General features: G+C 56.0%; 2 protein-coding genes across 4 annotated transcripts in view; both read right to left on the reverse strand.

Moving 5' to 3' along the window:
* MEGF8 (multiple EGF like domains 8) overlaps positions 1-5,112 on the reverse strand; it is a 41,364-nt gene extending 36,252 nt beyond the window's left edge. Inside the window, exon 1 of the mRNA XM_069550839.1 lies at positions 4,173-5,112. Coding sequence (XP_069406940.1) covers positions 4,173-4,359 — 187 coding nt within the window. The 5' untranslated portion in view covers positions 4,360-5,112. The remainder of the gene's footprint in view (positions 1-4,172) is intronic.
* A 395-nt stretch (positions 5,113-5,507) lies between these two features.
* On the reverse strand, positions 5,508-15,465 carry TMEM145 (transmembrane protein 145). Of its 3 annotated transcripts, none has more exons than XM_069550891.1 (15): positions 15,206-15,465; positions 14,280-14,354; positions 14,096-14,173; positions 13,931-14,017; positions 13,749-13,850; positions 13,564-13,648; positions 13,389-13,460; positions 13,205-13,273; positions 12,799-12,879; positions 12,634-12,712; positions 12,391-12,484; positions 11,490-11,662; positions 9,488-9,608; positions 6,802-7,008; positions 5,508-6,327 (listed from the first exon to the last, which is right to left on the reverse strand). In XM_069550891.1, the coding sequence occupies exons 1-15, from the start codon at positions 15,323-15,325 to the stop codon at positions 6,079-6,081; spliced, it is 1,692 nt and encodes a 563-aa protein (XP_069406992.1). In that variant the 5' UTR covers positions 15,326-15,465; the 3' UTR covers positions 5,508-6,078. The 3 variants fall into 3 exon arrangements, with proteins under 3 accessions (XP_069406992.1, XP_069406993.1, XP_069406994.1); XM_069550892.1 differs by having other exon boundaries at positions 5,508-5,855; positions 15,206-15,397; XM_069550893.1 differs by having other exon boundaries at positions 6,259-7,008; positions 15,206-15,435.
* Between the last annotated feature and the right edge of the window lie 488 nt (positions 15,466-15,953).

Consider the following 15,953-nt stretch of genomic DNA (forward strand, 5'->3'; position numbering starts at 1 on the left):
CTCTGCTCGGACCTGCTGGAGGACCAGTACCCTTTCCCATGCTCCTCACTACACCCATCTGTGCACTGGAGGTGCTCATCCACTCTTCACCAGTTCCTGGGGCTCTCGGGGCCTGAATTTCCTTGATGTAATTTGGGGATGATTCTCACCCACCAATGCTGGTGTGACAATCCCAGATGGGGACTTCAACATGCCAGGGCAGGCCTCCTTCCTCACCTCCTGTCTTCCCCTGACATGACTCCCTGAAGGATCCCCCTGGCTCGACGTCTGGTCCTTACCCTCCCCTGCTCAAAAGCCCTCGGTGATTCCCCACCATCTCCAGGAAAAAGTTCAGCTCCCTAACTGGGGGTTTGGAGTCTCAACCTGCCCCACATCTCCCCACAGTTCGATCAGGAGCTGGGCCCTTGCACAAGCTCCTCTCTCTGTCTTGAGCATGTTCTCCCTTCCTGCCAGCACACTTCCCCCCCTTCTCCAGGAAGCCTTCCCCGATGCCCCCTGGCTGGATGAAGGGTCCTTCCAGGTTCTCACTTTCCAATACAACCTCCATTTCTCTGGGCCAGAACCATCTGTGCCCACGTCTGTCTCCCCTGCAACTGAAGAGGCCCACAGGACAGGGCCTGGGCCTGCTCATCTTGGGAGTCCCTCCCCGATTCTGCCCAGCACAGGGCCTGGTGCTGAGCAAGGGCTCAGGAAATACGGGATGAAGGAAGGAAGAAATACACCAGACAGAATACTGAAGCTGGCACCTCCCCTGTTGCCTCTGGCCAGAGCCCCCAAGAACATCACGCAGAGACCTCGAACTGTGGTCTGGAGTACGCAGAAGAACCATTCAGCCAGGCCGGGCAAACAGACCTCCCGGAATCTTACCAGCCTCAACCACACTATAAAGCTCTGTCCCTAGAATCACAACAAACACATCTTTGTCAGGTGTCTGCCGGGGGCCGCCGGCTCACCATCTGCCTTCCTGAAGTTCCTCCCTGAGTCCAAGTCCTTCTGTTTCCATCCAACAAGGGCCTAATCCCTAGACCACGCTGGACAGAGATCTGAGCCCAAACGCCCCTGCTTTTCAAAGGCTTAATGCCTCTTATTCATAAGGATGTTATGAATCCTTATGAGGACTGGGCCCAATTGAGTGTGAACATGGTGGAAAAAAAAAAAGTAAGTGCATCATTTGTTTACTTTTTAATAGATGGGGGAACATGTTGGTTCCTAGAGGTGACAGACACTGGGAAGGATAGGGCCTCAAGGAGGGATCCAGAAGTCTCCCAGACTCCTCCTGACCCCAACATCCAGCCAACCGCTCCCCAGGTCTCATGGGTGAAACGTCACACATCTCTCAGCATTCTCCATGCCTCTCCACCCACTTAGTTCCTACCCCAATTCAGAACTCATCCTTTCCTACAAGACAAGCACACTGAGTCTCCAGTTTGCCCCTCACCCAGCCTGACAGCGACACCTCACTCCTCCTCAAAATCCCCCTCTGGCTCCCCATCAACCCCCAGAGAAAAGTCAAGCTGCTCATTGTGACATTTAGGGCCTTTCCTCCCGTTTCTGGCCCGCTTTGCTCTTCCCAGCCAACAATTCAGCCAGATCAGACGAGCTGAGACATGGCTCTGAGACCCACCAGTCCTCTCTTTTATTTTGCTGGCGGCACATGGGATCTTAGTTCCCCAACTAGGGATCGAACCCATGTCCCCTGCAGTGAAGACTTAACCACTGGACCACGAGCAAAGCACCACAGGCCCTTCTTTTGTCTTCATGGGGCTGTTTCCTTTTTCACCTGGTATATTCCTAACCCTGAATATTCATTGGAAGGACTGATGTTGAAGTTGAAGCTCCAATACTTTGGCCACCAAGTCCGAAGAGCTGACTCACTGAAAAAGACCCTGATGCTGCGAAAGCTTCAGGGAAGGAGAAGACAGGGGTGACAGAGGATGAGATGGTTGGATAGCACCCACAGACTCAATGGACATGAGTCTGAGAAAACTCCAGGAGATAGTGATGGACAGGGAAGCCTGGCGTCCTGTAGTCCATGGGGTCACAGGAGTCAGCGGTTGAACAACACTCCAGTGCATGTTTCAGAACCCTGCTCAGTGGCTGCCCCTCTGTGACTCCCAGCAGAGTCTTTTCGCTCCTCTAGGCTCGTCTACCCAACCACGCACCTCCTTCCGTCTCAGCCCTGAGCACACTGGAGGCTGAATGTCTGTGTCTAGCCTTACCATCCCCAACCAGCCTGGAGCTCTTCAAAGCCAGAGAATAATTTACATCCCCAGTGCATACACAAACTTCCCATTCTCTTCTCAACCCCTAGATGAGGATGACCCCCACACTGGGGACAGACACACTCAACCCCAAGAAACATGCTTCACCCATATCCCACACAACAGCCATAGAGATCTTCTAAACCACAAACTGAATCATGACTTTCCCTGTTCGAAAACCTTCCAAGGATGCCCTGTGTCCCCAGATAAAGACCAAGCTCCAAAGCCTGCAAAAGGAGGTCTGGCATGACCCCGGCCCTGTCACACCTCTGGTCTTTGCCCAGGATCTCCTCTGGGGGACTCCCACCTCTCTCTGGAGGCTAGCTCCTCATTTGCTGCCAAGGGAGGCCTTCCTGGACTTCTCTAGCCACTGCCTTAGATTGCTCCTCCACCTCCTTATTGTCCTCAGGGCACAGCTCAAAATCACCACATCCTACACCTTCTGGTTCCTCCCAACCCTCCAACCTCTGGCTCACTGTCTTCTTGGATTCTGTCCTAACACACAGATATCTTAAATAATCTGCCTGCAATGCAGGAGACCTGGGTTCAATCCCTGGGTCGGGAAGATTCCCCTGGAGAAGGGAATAGCTACCCACTGCAGTAGTCTTGCCTGGAGAATTCTGCAGACAGAGGAGCCTGGTGGGCTACAGCCCATGGGGTCACAAAGAATGGGACACAACTGAGCGACTCACACACACAAAAGCATCATATACTCTTATTTCCGGGCCTTTGCATGGGCTATTCTCCTTATCTGGAATGCCCTTTTGCTCTCTCCTACATACACCTCTGGTCTCAGGCATAGCCCAGGCTAAGTCAGATGCCATCTCTGAGGTTCTCACTCCCTAGGGGTGGGTTTGTTTCCCCCACTAGACTGGGAGCCCAGAACAGTAAAGATGGGGCCTTTGCACGGGTTATTCCCTCTTCCTGGAATGCTTTTCTCCTACTCCTGGCTGATTCCCATAGGTCTTTAGTCCTCAGCTCAGACATCTCCTCCTCCAGGAAGCCTTCTCTACTTTCACTCACCCCACAGGATTAGGTACCTCCTCTGGGCATCCCCAGGTCCATGGGGTTCCTCCATCACAGCCCCGACCACTCTGGGTTGGACTATTAATGTGTTTGTCTCCCCGACTAGATTCCAAGCCCCAAGTCATCACGGATTGCTGAGGCTTGTGGGTATCTCTGCTGAATCCCAGTGGCAAAGACAATACCTGGTACATGAATGACTGAAAAAATGCTTTCATTGAAGTACTTTAAAAAGAACAACACTAATAATCCTAAGGACATTCATTGCATATTTACTATGTACCAGGCACAGTAAGTACCTGTTCTCATTTATTGAGATAGCCCTATGAGGTGAGTACTATTACTATTACCACATGCAGAGAGGGAAAGCCAAATCTTAGAGAAAGGAAGCCACCTGCCTAAATTCACAAAGCTAGGAAGAGGTGGAACCCAAATCTGAAGCCAGGTGGCTGGGCTCAAAGCCTGAGTTTCCAACAACTTCTTTTTAAATGAAGCTTAAAAAATTTTTTTTTAAATTTATTTTTACTTTTTTGGTCACATCAAGCAGCATGCAGGATCCTAGTCACCACTAGAGATGGAACTCACGTCCCCTGCCCTGCAGCTGAAGCACTGTCTTAATTGCTGGACCGCCAGAGTAGTCCCTAAGTATCTAAGGATTACTCAGAACAGCCCACACTGATGCTGTGGCTTGTAACTGTCCATCTGGGTCTGGTTGCAACTCCTCGATCAGACTTCAAGGCCTTCCAAGGCAGGGCCCAGGTTGGCTGCATTTTAGAGCAAAGGGCCTGGACCAGAACGGATTCTGGGAACGTGGTCAGTGGATGAATGAGGGCACAAATAAATGAATTAGCGCACCAGCGGGTGTGCGACCCAGGCGGCCCCACTCACCCTCGATGAGCCATTCGCAATTGCCATTGACGCTGTAGTTGCCCGCACCATCTGTCACGAAGCCTGGAGCCTCCCGCAGCACTTGCCGCTGCCCCTTGCAGTCCCCTGCCTGGGCTCCAGGAGATAGTGGCCCCAGCACGGCCAATGATATAGCCAGCGCCACAGCCAGAGCCCGACCCAGGGCCATCGCCGCCTCCTCCCCTACTGACGGGTCGTAAAGCCCCGGTGAGGGCCTTCCACCCCGTTTGAAGCCCTGCAAATGCGACCTCTATGGATGGGACATGGCCTTGTAGACCAGCGGGGTCCAGGAGCCGCTGGGACAGCCGCTGTCGCCGGGTTCTGGAGATGGCGGGGTGGGCCCTACAGACCCATGGAAAACCCTATAATGGGGGTCGTTATGGACGGGGCAGACCCTTAAGAGGCCATGCGAGTCTCTTGTAGACATGGGCCCCCATAGGCTAGCTGACTCCATAAACGATGTCCAGCAGTTACAGTCCCGGGCCGCTGCAGGCCGAAACGGACCTTATAGACCCTCGGGTCCCCAGTGGGCGAAGGGGTGTACAGTTCGGCGGCGGCCTACATCAAGGATGCGGGCACGTCCTGGACCGGAGGGTCCTCCGGGAGAGAACCCTCCAGCCAGGGGCGGAGCGCGAGCGGGAGCCCAGGGCAGAGTCAGTCTTCAGGGGCTCAGGCCTGGACCCCATAGACCAACTCGCTTGCTCACCCACCCACGGCTCCCGTCCGAGCCGGATGAGCCAGATCAGAGAGACGAGGGGACGGGAGGGCGAGAGCGGCCACGGGAAGAACGCGGGGAGGACGGGAGGGCGGGGGGCCTAGCGGCCGCTGTGGAATAAAAAATAAAGAGGAGGCGAGAAGTTGCAGAGACGCAGGTCAGAGCGGCCCTGGGAGGACTGCAGAGCACCCAACCCCACCCCTCCACAAAGGGAGACTTCCGGAAACTTCCCCGCCCATTTGTTCCTAGACGCAGGCGCAGCAGACCGCCTCGGCCGGAGAAGTGAGAATTACACATGCGCGGTGCTAAAATCTTAATTCGAACTCCTGGTGCAGGTGGCTGAGCGAAGCATCGGCCACTGGAGGGCGCTTCTACCTATAACTGGGGCAGAGAAGGTAAAAATAAAGCTGTACAGTAAGAGGACTCCGCTAGATAATGATTCATACCTTCAGGGCTCTCCGATTATGGGTCAACAAAAGGGCAGGTTATGCAGGTCCCTCACAAGATACCATTTCACAGTTGGGCACACTGAGGTCCCGAGCGTGGAACGGTTCGTGTTCAGCCCGGTCTCTGAGCACTATCAAGATGTGAAAGAGTCCATCTTAAAGATAAAAACTCAACGAATCCTCTTTATTTTGGCAAGAAGGGGGAAAAGTCTTTCTGCCAAGGACCTGAGGGGAGGGCCTCCGGGATGGAGATAGGGTGGGCAGAGTACGGGTCCGAGGTCACAGAGATCCAGGGGAAGGTTTCAGAGTCGAGGGTAGCTTCACAATATCTGTCCTGGGAGCAGTGGCTCGGGGTCGCAGATTCCTGGAGAGCCTCAGGCAGGGTCCCGGCGATCGTCACTGGTGTTCCGGGGTCCGGCGGGGTCAGAGGTCTCGGAGGGGGCCAGGGGGCCGGAGGTCACGGAACAGCGGGAGCCCAGAATCCGGTGCCGCTCGGGGCAGGGGCTGAGGGAGGGGACGGGGAGAGCGGCTCCCGCGGGACCGTTTGGCACAAGAGTCAAAGGGGGACTGGGCGGGAGCGGGACCCTACGCACCCCTACCTGGGCACGCGGGGTGGGGAGGTTTGGCAAGGCCGGGGATGGCAGAGCCCTGGGGCCGGGTTAGAGAGGGGATCTGGAGCCCGGCCGGGGCCCGGCGCGGCCCATGGGGCAGGGGCGGGCAGGGGTGCTCAGACCGGGGGTGCAGTGCCCCCGGCCGTGTGCATGCTGAAGTACTCGGTGAAGCCGGTGTGCGGCGCCGCTGTCTGGGGCACGAGCGGCTGGTAGGGCGGCGTCGGGCCATCCCAGCTTGGGTCGGCCGCCTTGGGGAACCGAGAGGAAGGGGGCGGGGAGACCGCGCCCGGCTCGGCCACGGTCACCACGCGGCCCCTCGGGGCCACCGCCGCCGCCACCGCTGTCTCCTCCACCTGCTTCCCGGCCTGGGAGGGGGGTCAGGATCAGATGCCGTCCTGGACCCACGGAGGGGCAGATGCAGCCCCGAAGGCCCGTCCCCCTCCCCGCGATGATCCCCCATCCCGAGGTGTGGGCGCAGGGGGCAGGCAGGGGCGCCTGGGCAGTGGGGCCAGGTACTCAAGCGGGGGAGTCGGGGTGCGCCGGGCCAGCTCCGGCGGTGGCCGGGGAGGTGTGGGAGAACCGCGGAAGGCCAGCGGCGGCGGGGGCACCGCGAGGGGTGTCTGAGGGGGCGTACGCAACAGCGCCAGGACCCAGTCTGGCAAGGTGGGCGCGGGTGCCGGGGGACGGTCGCGGCGCGGCGTGGGGGCGCGGGGGCTGCGAAAGGCAGGGGGTGGGCTCAGGCGCCTGGGCGTGGAGGGCGGTGGAGGGGCCGGGAGCGGGGTCAGGTACTCCAGGGGCGGCGCCAGCAGCTCCTCGGGCGCCGGGGGCGCGGGGCTTACGCAGGAGGCGGGCGGGGGTATGGAGAAGAGCTCCGTGAAGTTGGGCACCGAGTCGCTGATGAACGTCACGTTCCCATAGACGTGCTGCGGGAAGGCCTTGTCTGCGGATTGGCTGCCTCCAGGGCCCGGGGCTCCGGCCGAGGCGATCTGCGACGTGCGCACGTGGTATGGGAAGTTCTTGTTGGCCGCCGAAGGGCGTGTCATGATCTGGGGTGAAGGGCAGGCGCAGGTTGGAGAAGGGCTGTCCAGGCCTCAGGCTGCCTTCATAAACAGGAGCCCTGAGGATTCTCCCGCTCACTCGATACCCCCGCTTCTCTGAAACCCTTGAACTTGGCACCTCCTCTGGGCTCTCACAATGCCCTGGGCTCTAACTTTCATTCCGTCACCACTCTTTACTACTCTGCAGGCGCTTCCTCCGTCAAAGCCCTGAGCTCCCAGTTATCACTGAATGGTTAAGCTGCAGCATCCTGATATCTAGTAGGATATGAGTGTGCTAAGTCGCTTCAGTTGTGTCCAACTCTTTTCGACTCCATGGACTGTAGCCCGCCAGGCTCCTCTGTCCATGGGATTCTCCAGGCAAGACTACTGGAGTGGGTTGCTGTGCCCTCCTCCAGGGGCTCTTCCCCACTCAGAGACTGAAGCTGGATCTCTTAGGTCTCCTGCATTCACAAGCACCACCTGGGAAGCCCATCTAGTACATGTGGGAAGCCCATCTAGTACTAGCGACATGTGGCTATTTAAATTTAAAATAACCAAAATTAAGCTAAAACTTTAATTTCTCAGTCACACTGGCCACATTTAAGTGTTTGGTAGCCACATGGGGTTAGTAGCTATTGTACGGGACAGCACAGATGGTAAAATATTTTCATAAACAGAAAATTCAATTGGAGAGCACCGGACAGACTCTAGAATGTTAGCTCCTTGATGGCAGGTACTTGATGGTTCTTTTCCCTGCTGAATCCCCAACATCTTCTAGAACAATGCCTGACACATATAAGCTCTCAATAAATAATGGCTGAATGTAGAGATGTCTCCGGATTAGCTGGGAGGCCACAGGGCAGGGACTGGGGTGACCCTAGCACTGTACATGGGAGCCCAGCTCAGTCCCCCCAAGGTTGTTGCTGAATAAGTGAACAAGGAGCTGAAACCAGAGCGATGGAATGTCTGCTGGTAGTGGAGCTGCTCTGAGCTAATGTGAGCATTTTTGAAACTGGGCGAAGGTGAAGTATAGCAGAAAGGGTACTGTGTTCTGAGCCTGCACCCCACCTCCTGGCCCCACAGTTCACTGCGTATGGGATCTGGGGCACGCTGATTAAACTCCCAGAGCCTCACTGCACAAAAGGAGTTGCAGTGCCTCCGTGGAAAGATGAAAAGAAGGTGGAAATGAAAACTGCTGGTGCAGACTCTGGTACATGGTGTGTGTGTGTGTGTGCTAAATCGTATCTAACTCTGTGCGACTCTGTGAACTGCAGCCTGCCAGTCTCTATCCATGGGATTCTCCAGGCAAGAGTACTAGAGTGGGTTGCCATGCCCACCCCCAGGGGATCTTCCCAACCCAGGGATCAAACCTGCGTCTCTTAGGTCTCCTGCATTGGCAGGCAGGTTCTTTACTGCTAGCACCGCCTGGGAAGCCCTGGCACATGGTGGGTTCTCAGCATTTTGCCTCTCTCTGTCCCTCTGTGACTTCCTGCAGAGCGTCAGGAAGAACCATCCCAGGAAAGTGAGTCTGTACCTAAGTCAGGTTCCAGGGTAGAACATGGGGAACCTGGCCCCCTCCCTCAGTGGCTGAGTATATTCTCAACAAAGAATATATGGTGGACCCGTCAAGTCAGGAGCTGGGACCCTCAGCACTGCCTACTTCCCTGTCTGGTTCCCACTTATGTCAGATCTTCGGTCTGCTAGAGAACTCCACCACCCCCAGCAATAGCCATGGAGCCTGGCAGGTCACCTCCCCACTCTGGGCATTAGCTTCCCCTCTCTGTAGAGTGGTTTCAGTGACTATTATCCATCCTGCCCTGGGGCTGCTCTGCCAAGTAAACAAGACAGCGGAAATAAAGGCATATGGGTGTTTCTAGCATGGAACAGGCTAGTTTGAGAAAGGTGCCCACTGAATGGCTGATGGATGGATGGAAGAATGAATGCACAGAAGGACTGGACTGTCTCCCAGAAAGCCAGATAGGATGTAAACCAGCGCAAAGAAGAGAGCTGGTGCTGTTAACCCCTGCTGCCATTCAGATCTAGGCCCCCTGGAGCCCCAGCCTGACCCACCCCAGTGGCTTCTTCCTGTGATGGAGTGGCAGAGATGGGAGAATGTGAGGGGGCGGCGGGGGAGTAGGCTTAGGAAAGGCTGTGGGGATACAGAAGGGGAAAGGGAGACTCTGGGGACCCAGGGTCAGGATGGAAATGGGGATGGGGGCAAAGAAAGAGCATAGCGCTGGGGGAAGAGCCCAGGACACAAAAGTAGGAGAAAGGAATAGAAGAGGGTGGACTCTAGGGGATACAGTGGAACAGCCTGAAAAGACCCAGCAGGCTCTCAGTAAGCGTGTGTTGAATGCCTAAAGGATGAATTGAAGGAAATGGATCAAGCGCTCAGAACAGAAATTCAGGCAGCTCAGGGGTGGATGGCCTCATGCATCCTCCACCCACTGGTTTCCCACCGCCTCCCACCCCGGATGCCCAGCCTCACCAGGAACACGCCGTGGGCATACAGATGGATCCCCAACTGGATTCCATTGACAATCTTCTCCCGGGCCCATTTAGGGATCCCAAAGTTGGCGATCAGGGCCATGACTGGAACTGCAAAGAACCTGAAGGGGAGGCAGTGGGTCTGTAGAGACACCATCCCTGCCTTCCACCCCACCCCATGGCCCCGAATCCCCTGCTATGCACACACACACACACACACACACATACACACCCCAAGTGGGTCCCAAACTGGAGGGAAGCCAGTGTGACCTTCAGAAGCCAGACGTTAAAAGGACACAGGAATCCCACTGGCCTGGGAAATGTGGTGAGGGGGATGGGCAAGCAGTAGGTTGAATTTAACTCAGTTCTAACCCCACCCCAATTTCTGGCACCTGATAGGAAATCAACAGATGTTTGATGACTGAATTAACATATAATAATAATAATTAAGGACTTACTGCATGCCAGACCTGTTACTAAGCATTTCATGAATACACACTCATGTAACTCTCACAGTGACTCTATGAGGCAGGTACAATTTCTGTTCCTATTAAACAGGTGTGGAAACTGAGGCAGAGAGAATTTAACTGATGTGTGTAATGTCACACAGTTTACAAGCTTTAGAAAGTAAAGTAAAAGTGTTAGTCACTGAGTCATGTCCAAGTCTTTGCAACCCCATGGACTGTAGCCTGCCAGGCAAGAATACTGGAGTGGAAAAAAAAAAGAGTATTGGAATGGGTTTCCATTCCCTTCTCCGGGGGAATCTTCCCAAACCAGAGATCAAACCCAGATCTCCTGCTGCACTGCAGGCAGATTCTTTACCATCTGAGCCGCCAGGGAAGCCCCACAAGCTTTAGAACTGGGATCTAAATCCAGGTAATCTGGCTTAGAATCCACCTACTTGGGACTTCCCTGGTGGTCCAGTGGCTAAGACTCCACAATCCCAGTCCTGAGTTTGATCCCCGGTCAGGAAACTAGGTCCCACATGCGGCAATTAAGAGTTCACATGCTGCAACTAATGATCCCACATGCCTCAACTAAGACCCAGCGCAACCAAATAAATAGGTAAGCAAATGTTTAAAATGCACACGTGAGAAAGTAAATCATTTAAAAGAATCCACCTACTTTACTGCTGTGTGTGTGTGCTAAGTTGTTTCAGTCGTGTCGACTCTGCGACCTTCTGGACTGTGTAGCCCACCAGGCTCCTTTGTCCATGGGATTTTCCAGGCATGAATACTGGAGTGGGTTGCCATTTCCTCCTCCAGGGGAATCTTCCCTACCCAGGGATCAAACCTGTGTCTCTTACATCTCCTGTGTTGGCAGGCGGGTTCTTTACCACTTGCACCACCTGGGAAGCCCGTAACTTTACTGCTGCTGCTGCTGCTAAGTTGTTTCAGTCGTGCGACCCCATAGACTCTGTGTGACCTCATAGACGGCAGCCCACCAGGTTCCCCCGTTCCTGGGATTCTCCAGGCTAGAACACTGGAGTGGGTTGCCATTTCCTTCTCCAATGCATGAAAGTGAAAGTGAAGTCTCTCAGTCGTGTCTGACTCTTAAGGACCCCATGGACTGCAGCCCACCAGGCTCCTCTGTCCATGGGATTTCCAGGCAAGAGTACTGGAGTGGGGTGCCATTGCCTTCTCTGAACTTTACTGCTATGCCATGTTAAATGAAGAGAATCACAACTACTTTTTGTTGGACACTTACTATGTGCCACACTCAAAGCCCTTATCTGTTGCTCTATGCACTCTCAAGACACCCATCTGCAGAAGATACTCTGGACAATTCCTCTTTCTGGGTAGGTGACCTGAGGCTTTCATATTTTTTTTTCACTTTGGGAAAGGAATTGTTTCCAGGTTACACAGTAAGTAAGTGGCAGACTCTGGTGACAGCTGCCTAACTTTAAAGTCCATCTGCCTCCCAGAAGAGGGTCTGAGTTGAAGACAGCCGTTTCTGGGGAGCCGGGGAAGACATGGACAGGTTGGGGGCCCAGCACATCTCACCAGAGGGTGTAGGCAGCAAAGAAGGGCACGTAAAAGGGCTGCTTCTCCGGGAAGTGGCGCAAGGAGACGAGCACAGCATAGGAGAACCACACGTAGGCGGCCACCTGCAGCCCAATGAGCCCGTAGCCCGCTGGCGACTCATAGGTGTACAGGACCTGGCCCGGGTCAAAGAACTGGACCCAAGGGAGAGGGTCAGTCACAGCCCTGGCCTTTGGCCCTCCTCACAGGTACCCCAGACCCCACCCTCAAATACCCTCAAAGGGCACAGAGGCACTTGATCAGGACAGAAGCAGTAGGAGAATGAAAGATGGAGATGAAAGGATAGACGCAGAGAGAGAGAGTGAAAAGACAGAAACTAGCTCTGCTACCATGGCCCAGCACAGAGCTGAACACCACCAAGTGTAAGTTCTTCTGTTTGCACCAAGTTGATGAAGCAGGTCTTATTTTCACCCCATTTTACAGAAGGGGAAAACTGAGGCTAAGCAGAAAGCCTTTCAGCCAAAGTCAAGGTGATATATAAAGCCTTAGAGAAGTCCTCAGGGGTAGGTAAGACCCTCCTCATTTTACAAAAGAAGAAGCAGATCTGGGGGTGGGGTGGGCATCAGTCAAGGTCAACCAGCTGGGAAATGGGAGAGCCAGAGTGGACTCCAGGTCTGTGTGACTCCTGAACTTAGTCACGACACTGAGCATGAAATGTGACAGACAGCGAGAGACAGAGGGAGGAGGAAGAGAGCCACGTAGAGAGACGGGAATGCACTTAGGGAGACAGATGGAAAGGCGGAAAACCACAGAGTGGGAGAGAGCGAGCCAGGAAGAACACTAGCAGGCAGGTGGAAGAGGTCACTAAAAGCCTTGGGGGTGGGGAGGACAGAGCAAAGCCTGAACTTTTAGGGGGACTCACCTCAGCCTCGTAGATGAGCAGCGCCACGTGTGTGAGGGTGTACAGGGTCATGTAGACAGACAACTTCACGGAGCCCGAGTGGCTGATGCGGCCCCTGGCGGCAGGCCATGAGGGGAGACAGCAGGGGTGGGGGCCGTCAGAGAGGAAGGGGTAGCCACCCCCTCCCCCAACCCAATCTCTGCCCTGCCCCCCTGCCCAGCCACCCCATCCCTGCTGTGCTCCCTCCCGCCCCAGCATGGGCACCGTGTCACCGTGAATCCCTTCCCCAGAAGGATCAGCATCAGCAGGAAGATGAGGAAGCTGGAGGAGAAGAGCAGCTTGGCTGGTAGAAGGAGGAGAGGGCAGCTCAGACACAGGGCTCTGCTGGGGGAAGAGCCCCACACCCTCCCGGGCCCACTTCTTTCTCACCCAGGATCTTCAGACTCTCGTTACCAATGCCATCCGTGGCATACTGGCCCCAGTAGATGCAGAAAAATAGGAGGCTCAGGACTGAGGGGCGGACAGGCAGCGAGAGGAAAGGACAGACACCGGCTTTAGAGCATCACTCTTCCCTAGTGCTGTGATCCAGATGACCAGAGCCCTTCGTTCATCCCCATCAGGATTTAGACTCGCTACTCCTGCTGACTTCCTGGGATGCTCTGAAGTCCAGACCCCCAGCCCCTCCTCCCTCAGACCCAGGAGTCCAGACCCCCAGCCCCTCTTCCCTCAGACCTAAGAATCCAGGCCCCCAGCCCTTCCTTTCTTAGGCCTAGGTATCTGAGCCCTAAGCTCTTCCTCTCATAGAACTCAAAAGTTAAGATACTCTAAACCTCACCCTCCATTCCTGCTGCAGCCATGAACATTTTATAAGTCGTGTGAAGCAACTGACGACCTTTCAGCAAATCTAGGAGGATAAGGGAAGGCTGTACACAGACAAGTTGGCTGCCCTCCAACCTTGTCCCCCCTCCCCCATCTTCCCTCTCCCCCCTCGCTCCGCCCCCGCCATGGGCTGGACTCACATCCAAAGTAACAGGAGAGGAGGAAGATGAGGATGAAGATGAGGAGGAAGGTCACATCCGTCTCCAGGATCCCTGCCAATTTGGCAGAAGGAAACCCTGCAGTCAGCAGGGGTCTTCCCTCAACAGGCTCCCAGTTCTAGGTTCCCATTGAGATGCTGGGTCCCCACGTGCTCACCAAACTCATCAGCAGAGAAATGCCGCGTCCAGAAGGACTTGCCGTTGGTGAGGACCATCTCATACTCCAGCTGCAGCCCATCTCCCTGTGGGGAGTGTGGCGGCCTAAGGAAGGGGGGTGGGGGTAGCCCTGGGCAGGGAAGGGGTTGACAGGAAGGCAAGGAGGAGAAGGCCCCAGTCACTTACACCACACTTGCTGAGCGCGATGTACCACCACCTTTCACGCACCGAGCGGAAGCTGCGGCCACTGGAGCAGCTCAGGTAGCGAGTTCCTGCCTCTGACACCACCTGGGGAGGAGCGCGAAGGCTGAAGCCTGCCTGGACCTGGACCTTCAGCACCTGCCCATTCCCCCAGGCCGGGCCCATACCTGACAGCCTGACCAGGCATACTGGGTAGTGAGGTTGATGACCTGGTTGTTCTCTGGCCTGATCACTGACTCCTTGGCCAGGCAGTCCTAGGTAAGGACAGGGATGTGGTCACTCCTTGGCCAGCTTCAACCTTGTCCCCCCTCAACCTTCCTCACAGACTTCACCTTGTCCCCTGCCTTGTACACGGCTGGCCACTGGGATGGGTCGTCGAAATAGAGGAGGATGTTCTGACAGCACTTGGCCTGCAAACCCAGAAATGTGGGGAGTTGGGGAGCTGGGGTAGCCCTTGCCTTGGGAGGCCAAGGGGGTGTCCAGCTTCAGCACGGTGAGCGGTTGGGCAAGGCTCACCTCAGGGTATCGGAAACGGAAGTCTAGTCGGCCATAATCCGAGAGGAAGCAAAATCTCGTCAGGAACACCCAGTCCTGGAAAAGGGGCCCACTCAGACTTTTTCTGAGCCCTTTGAGAACTCTCCTTGACTCCACAGTCCCCCCCTCAACTTTTCCTCCCTACCCTGGAGTTCCTGGTTTCCTAAGAAGCATAAAGGGGACCAGGTCACCTCCAAAATTATTCTGTTATCCTTTCACCTTGGTTCCAGGATTCCTGCTTCGGATGTCCCCCAAGTTTCTTCCCCTCCTTTCAAACACTTCTCCCATTTCTCAGGTGCCAGAGAAAGCCTGGAGGGCCAGATCCCCATCCTGGACATCTTTTGTCACAGACAGACAGACACACACACACACACACACACTGGACATCTTCTGTTACAAACACAGACAGACACACACACAGACACAGACACACATACCCCACAGACACACACACACAGACACAGAGACACACACACACACACACACACACACACACCCCACAGTGGTCCCAGAGCCCATCAGATGCTGGGGAGTATTCCAAACAGCCCCATCTGGGTCCTGAGCAGGAGTGTGAACTCAGGCTCTCTTGCGGTGAAAAGTGCTGTCCCTTCAGCACCACCTCGGTTCCCCCACCCCCACCCCAAACTCTGACTCTCCCAACCCCGCCCCCCTCCTCGCCCAACTCTGACCTCAATGTCTCTCCTACAATTTCCGAGGCTCCTCTCTATCCCCCGGGCCTCCTCAGCCTCAATCCAGACCCAGTCCCTCATCGCCCCTTGCTCCACGCCCCCCGGCTCTCAGGCACCTTCTGGGAGGGGCGGCAGGGGGCGGGGCGGCACCTTCCCCCTTCTCTCCCTCCGGTCCCTCGGGGGCCCGGCGGGTGGCAGGGGAGGGCCGGACGCGCTCACCTCCTTGGAGCTGAGGTTGCCCCGCACGTACTTGGCCCGGGCGCGGGGGGGCAGAGGCAGCATTAGGAGCAGCAGCGGCGGCAGCAGGCGGCGCAGAGCGGGTGCGCGCGGGGGCTCCATTCCACCCGCTCCGGCCCCGGCCCCGGCCCGGGTTCCGCTCCCGCTCGCACTCTGGCCCGGCGACGGCGGCGAGAGCGCGCGGGCCGGCTGGCGCGCGGCCCCGATTAAAGGGGCCGCTGGGCACCGCGCTCCCTGCCTTCTCCTCCGGAATGACCCGGCCTGGCCCCTACTCAGTCACCGTCGGAGGGGCCGCCCCTTTCCTATCCGCACCACCCCTCTCCAGCCCCAGTACTCCCCTTGGGTAGTCTCCTTGATACCTCAGGCTCCCGGTGTCCTAAAATGAACTCCAATGCATTCCCCCAAGACGAGCATCCTCCTCCAGGCTGCCATCTCAGGATGACCCACAACCCCCAGGCCCCAGCTCTGTTCTGACCTCCCCTCAGTTTAGCCCCCAAATAGCTCTTTGATTACCCATCCCCGCCCCCATAACAGCCATCACCAGCTGTGGCCACTCCAGATCCCATGCACCCTGTGAAGTTCCTATAGAAACACAGAGGCAGAGTGGGTAAACCACCTGTTCTGGGTCGGGTCACACAACTCCAAGTGGTAGAGAGCCCTCAGCCACAACCGCTACTGCCTGACCCTGTCCTGTCACTGCTTACCAGCTTACCAAAGTGTGAAAATCAGT

Source organism: Ovis canadensis, chromosome 14 (genome assembly GCF_042477335.2).
Source record: "Ovis canadensis isolate MfBH-ARS-UI-01 breed Bighorn chromosome 14, ARS-UI_OviCan_v2, whole genome shotgun sequence".
Classification (NCBI taxonomy): Eukaryota; Metazoa; Chordata; class Mammalia; order Artiodactyla; family Bovidae; genus Ovis; species Ovis canadensis.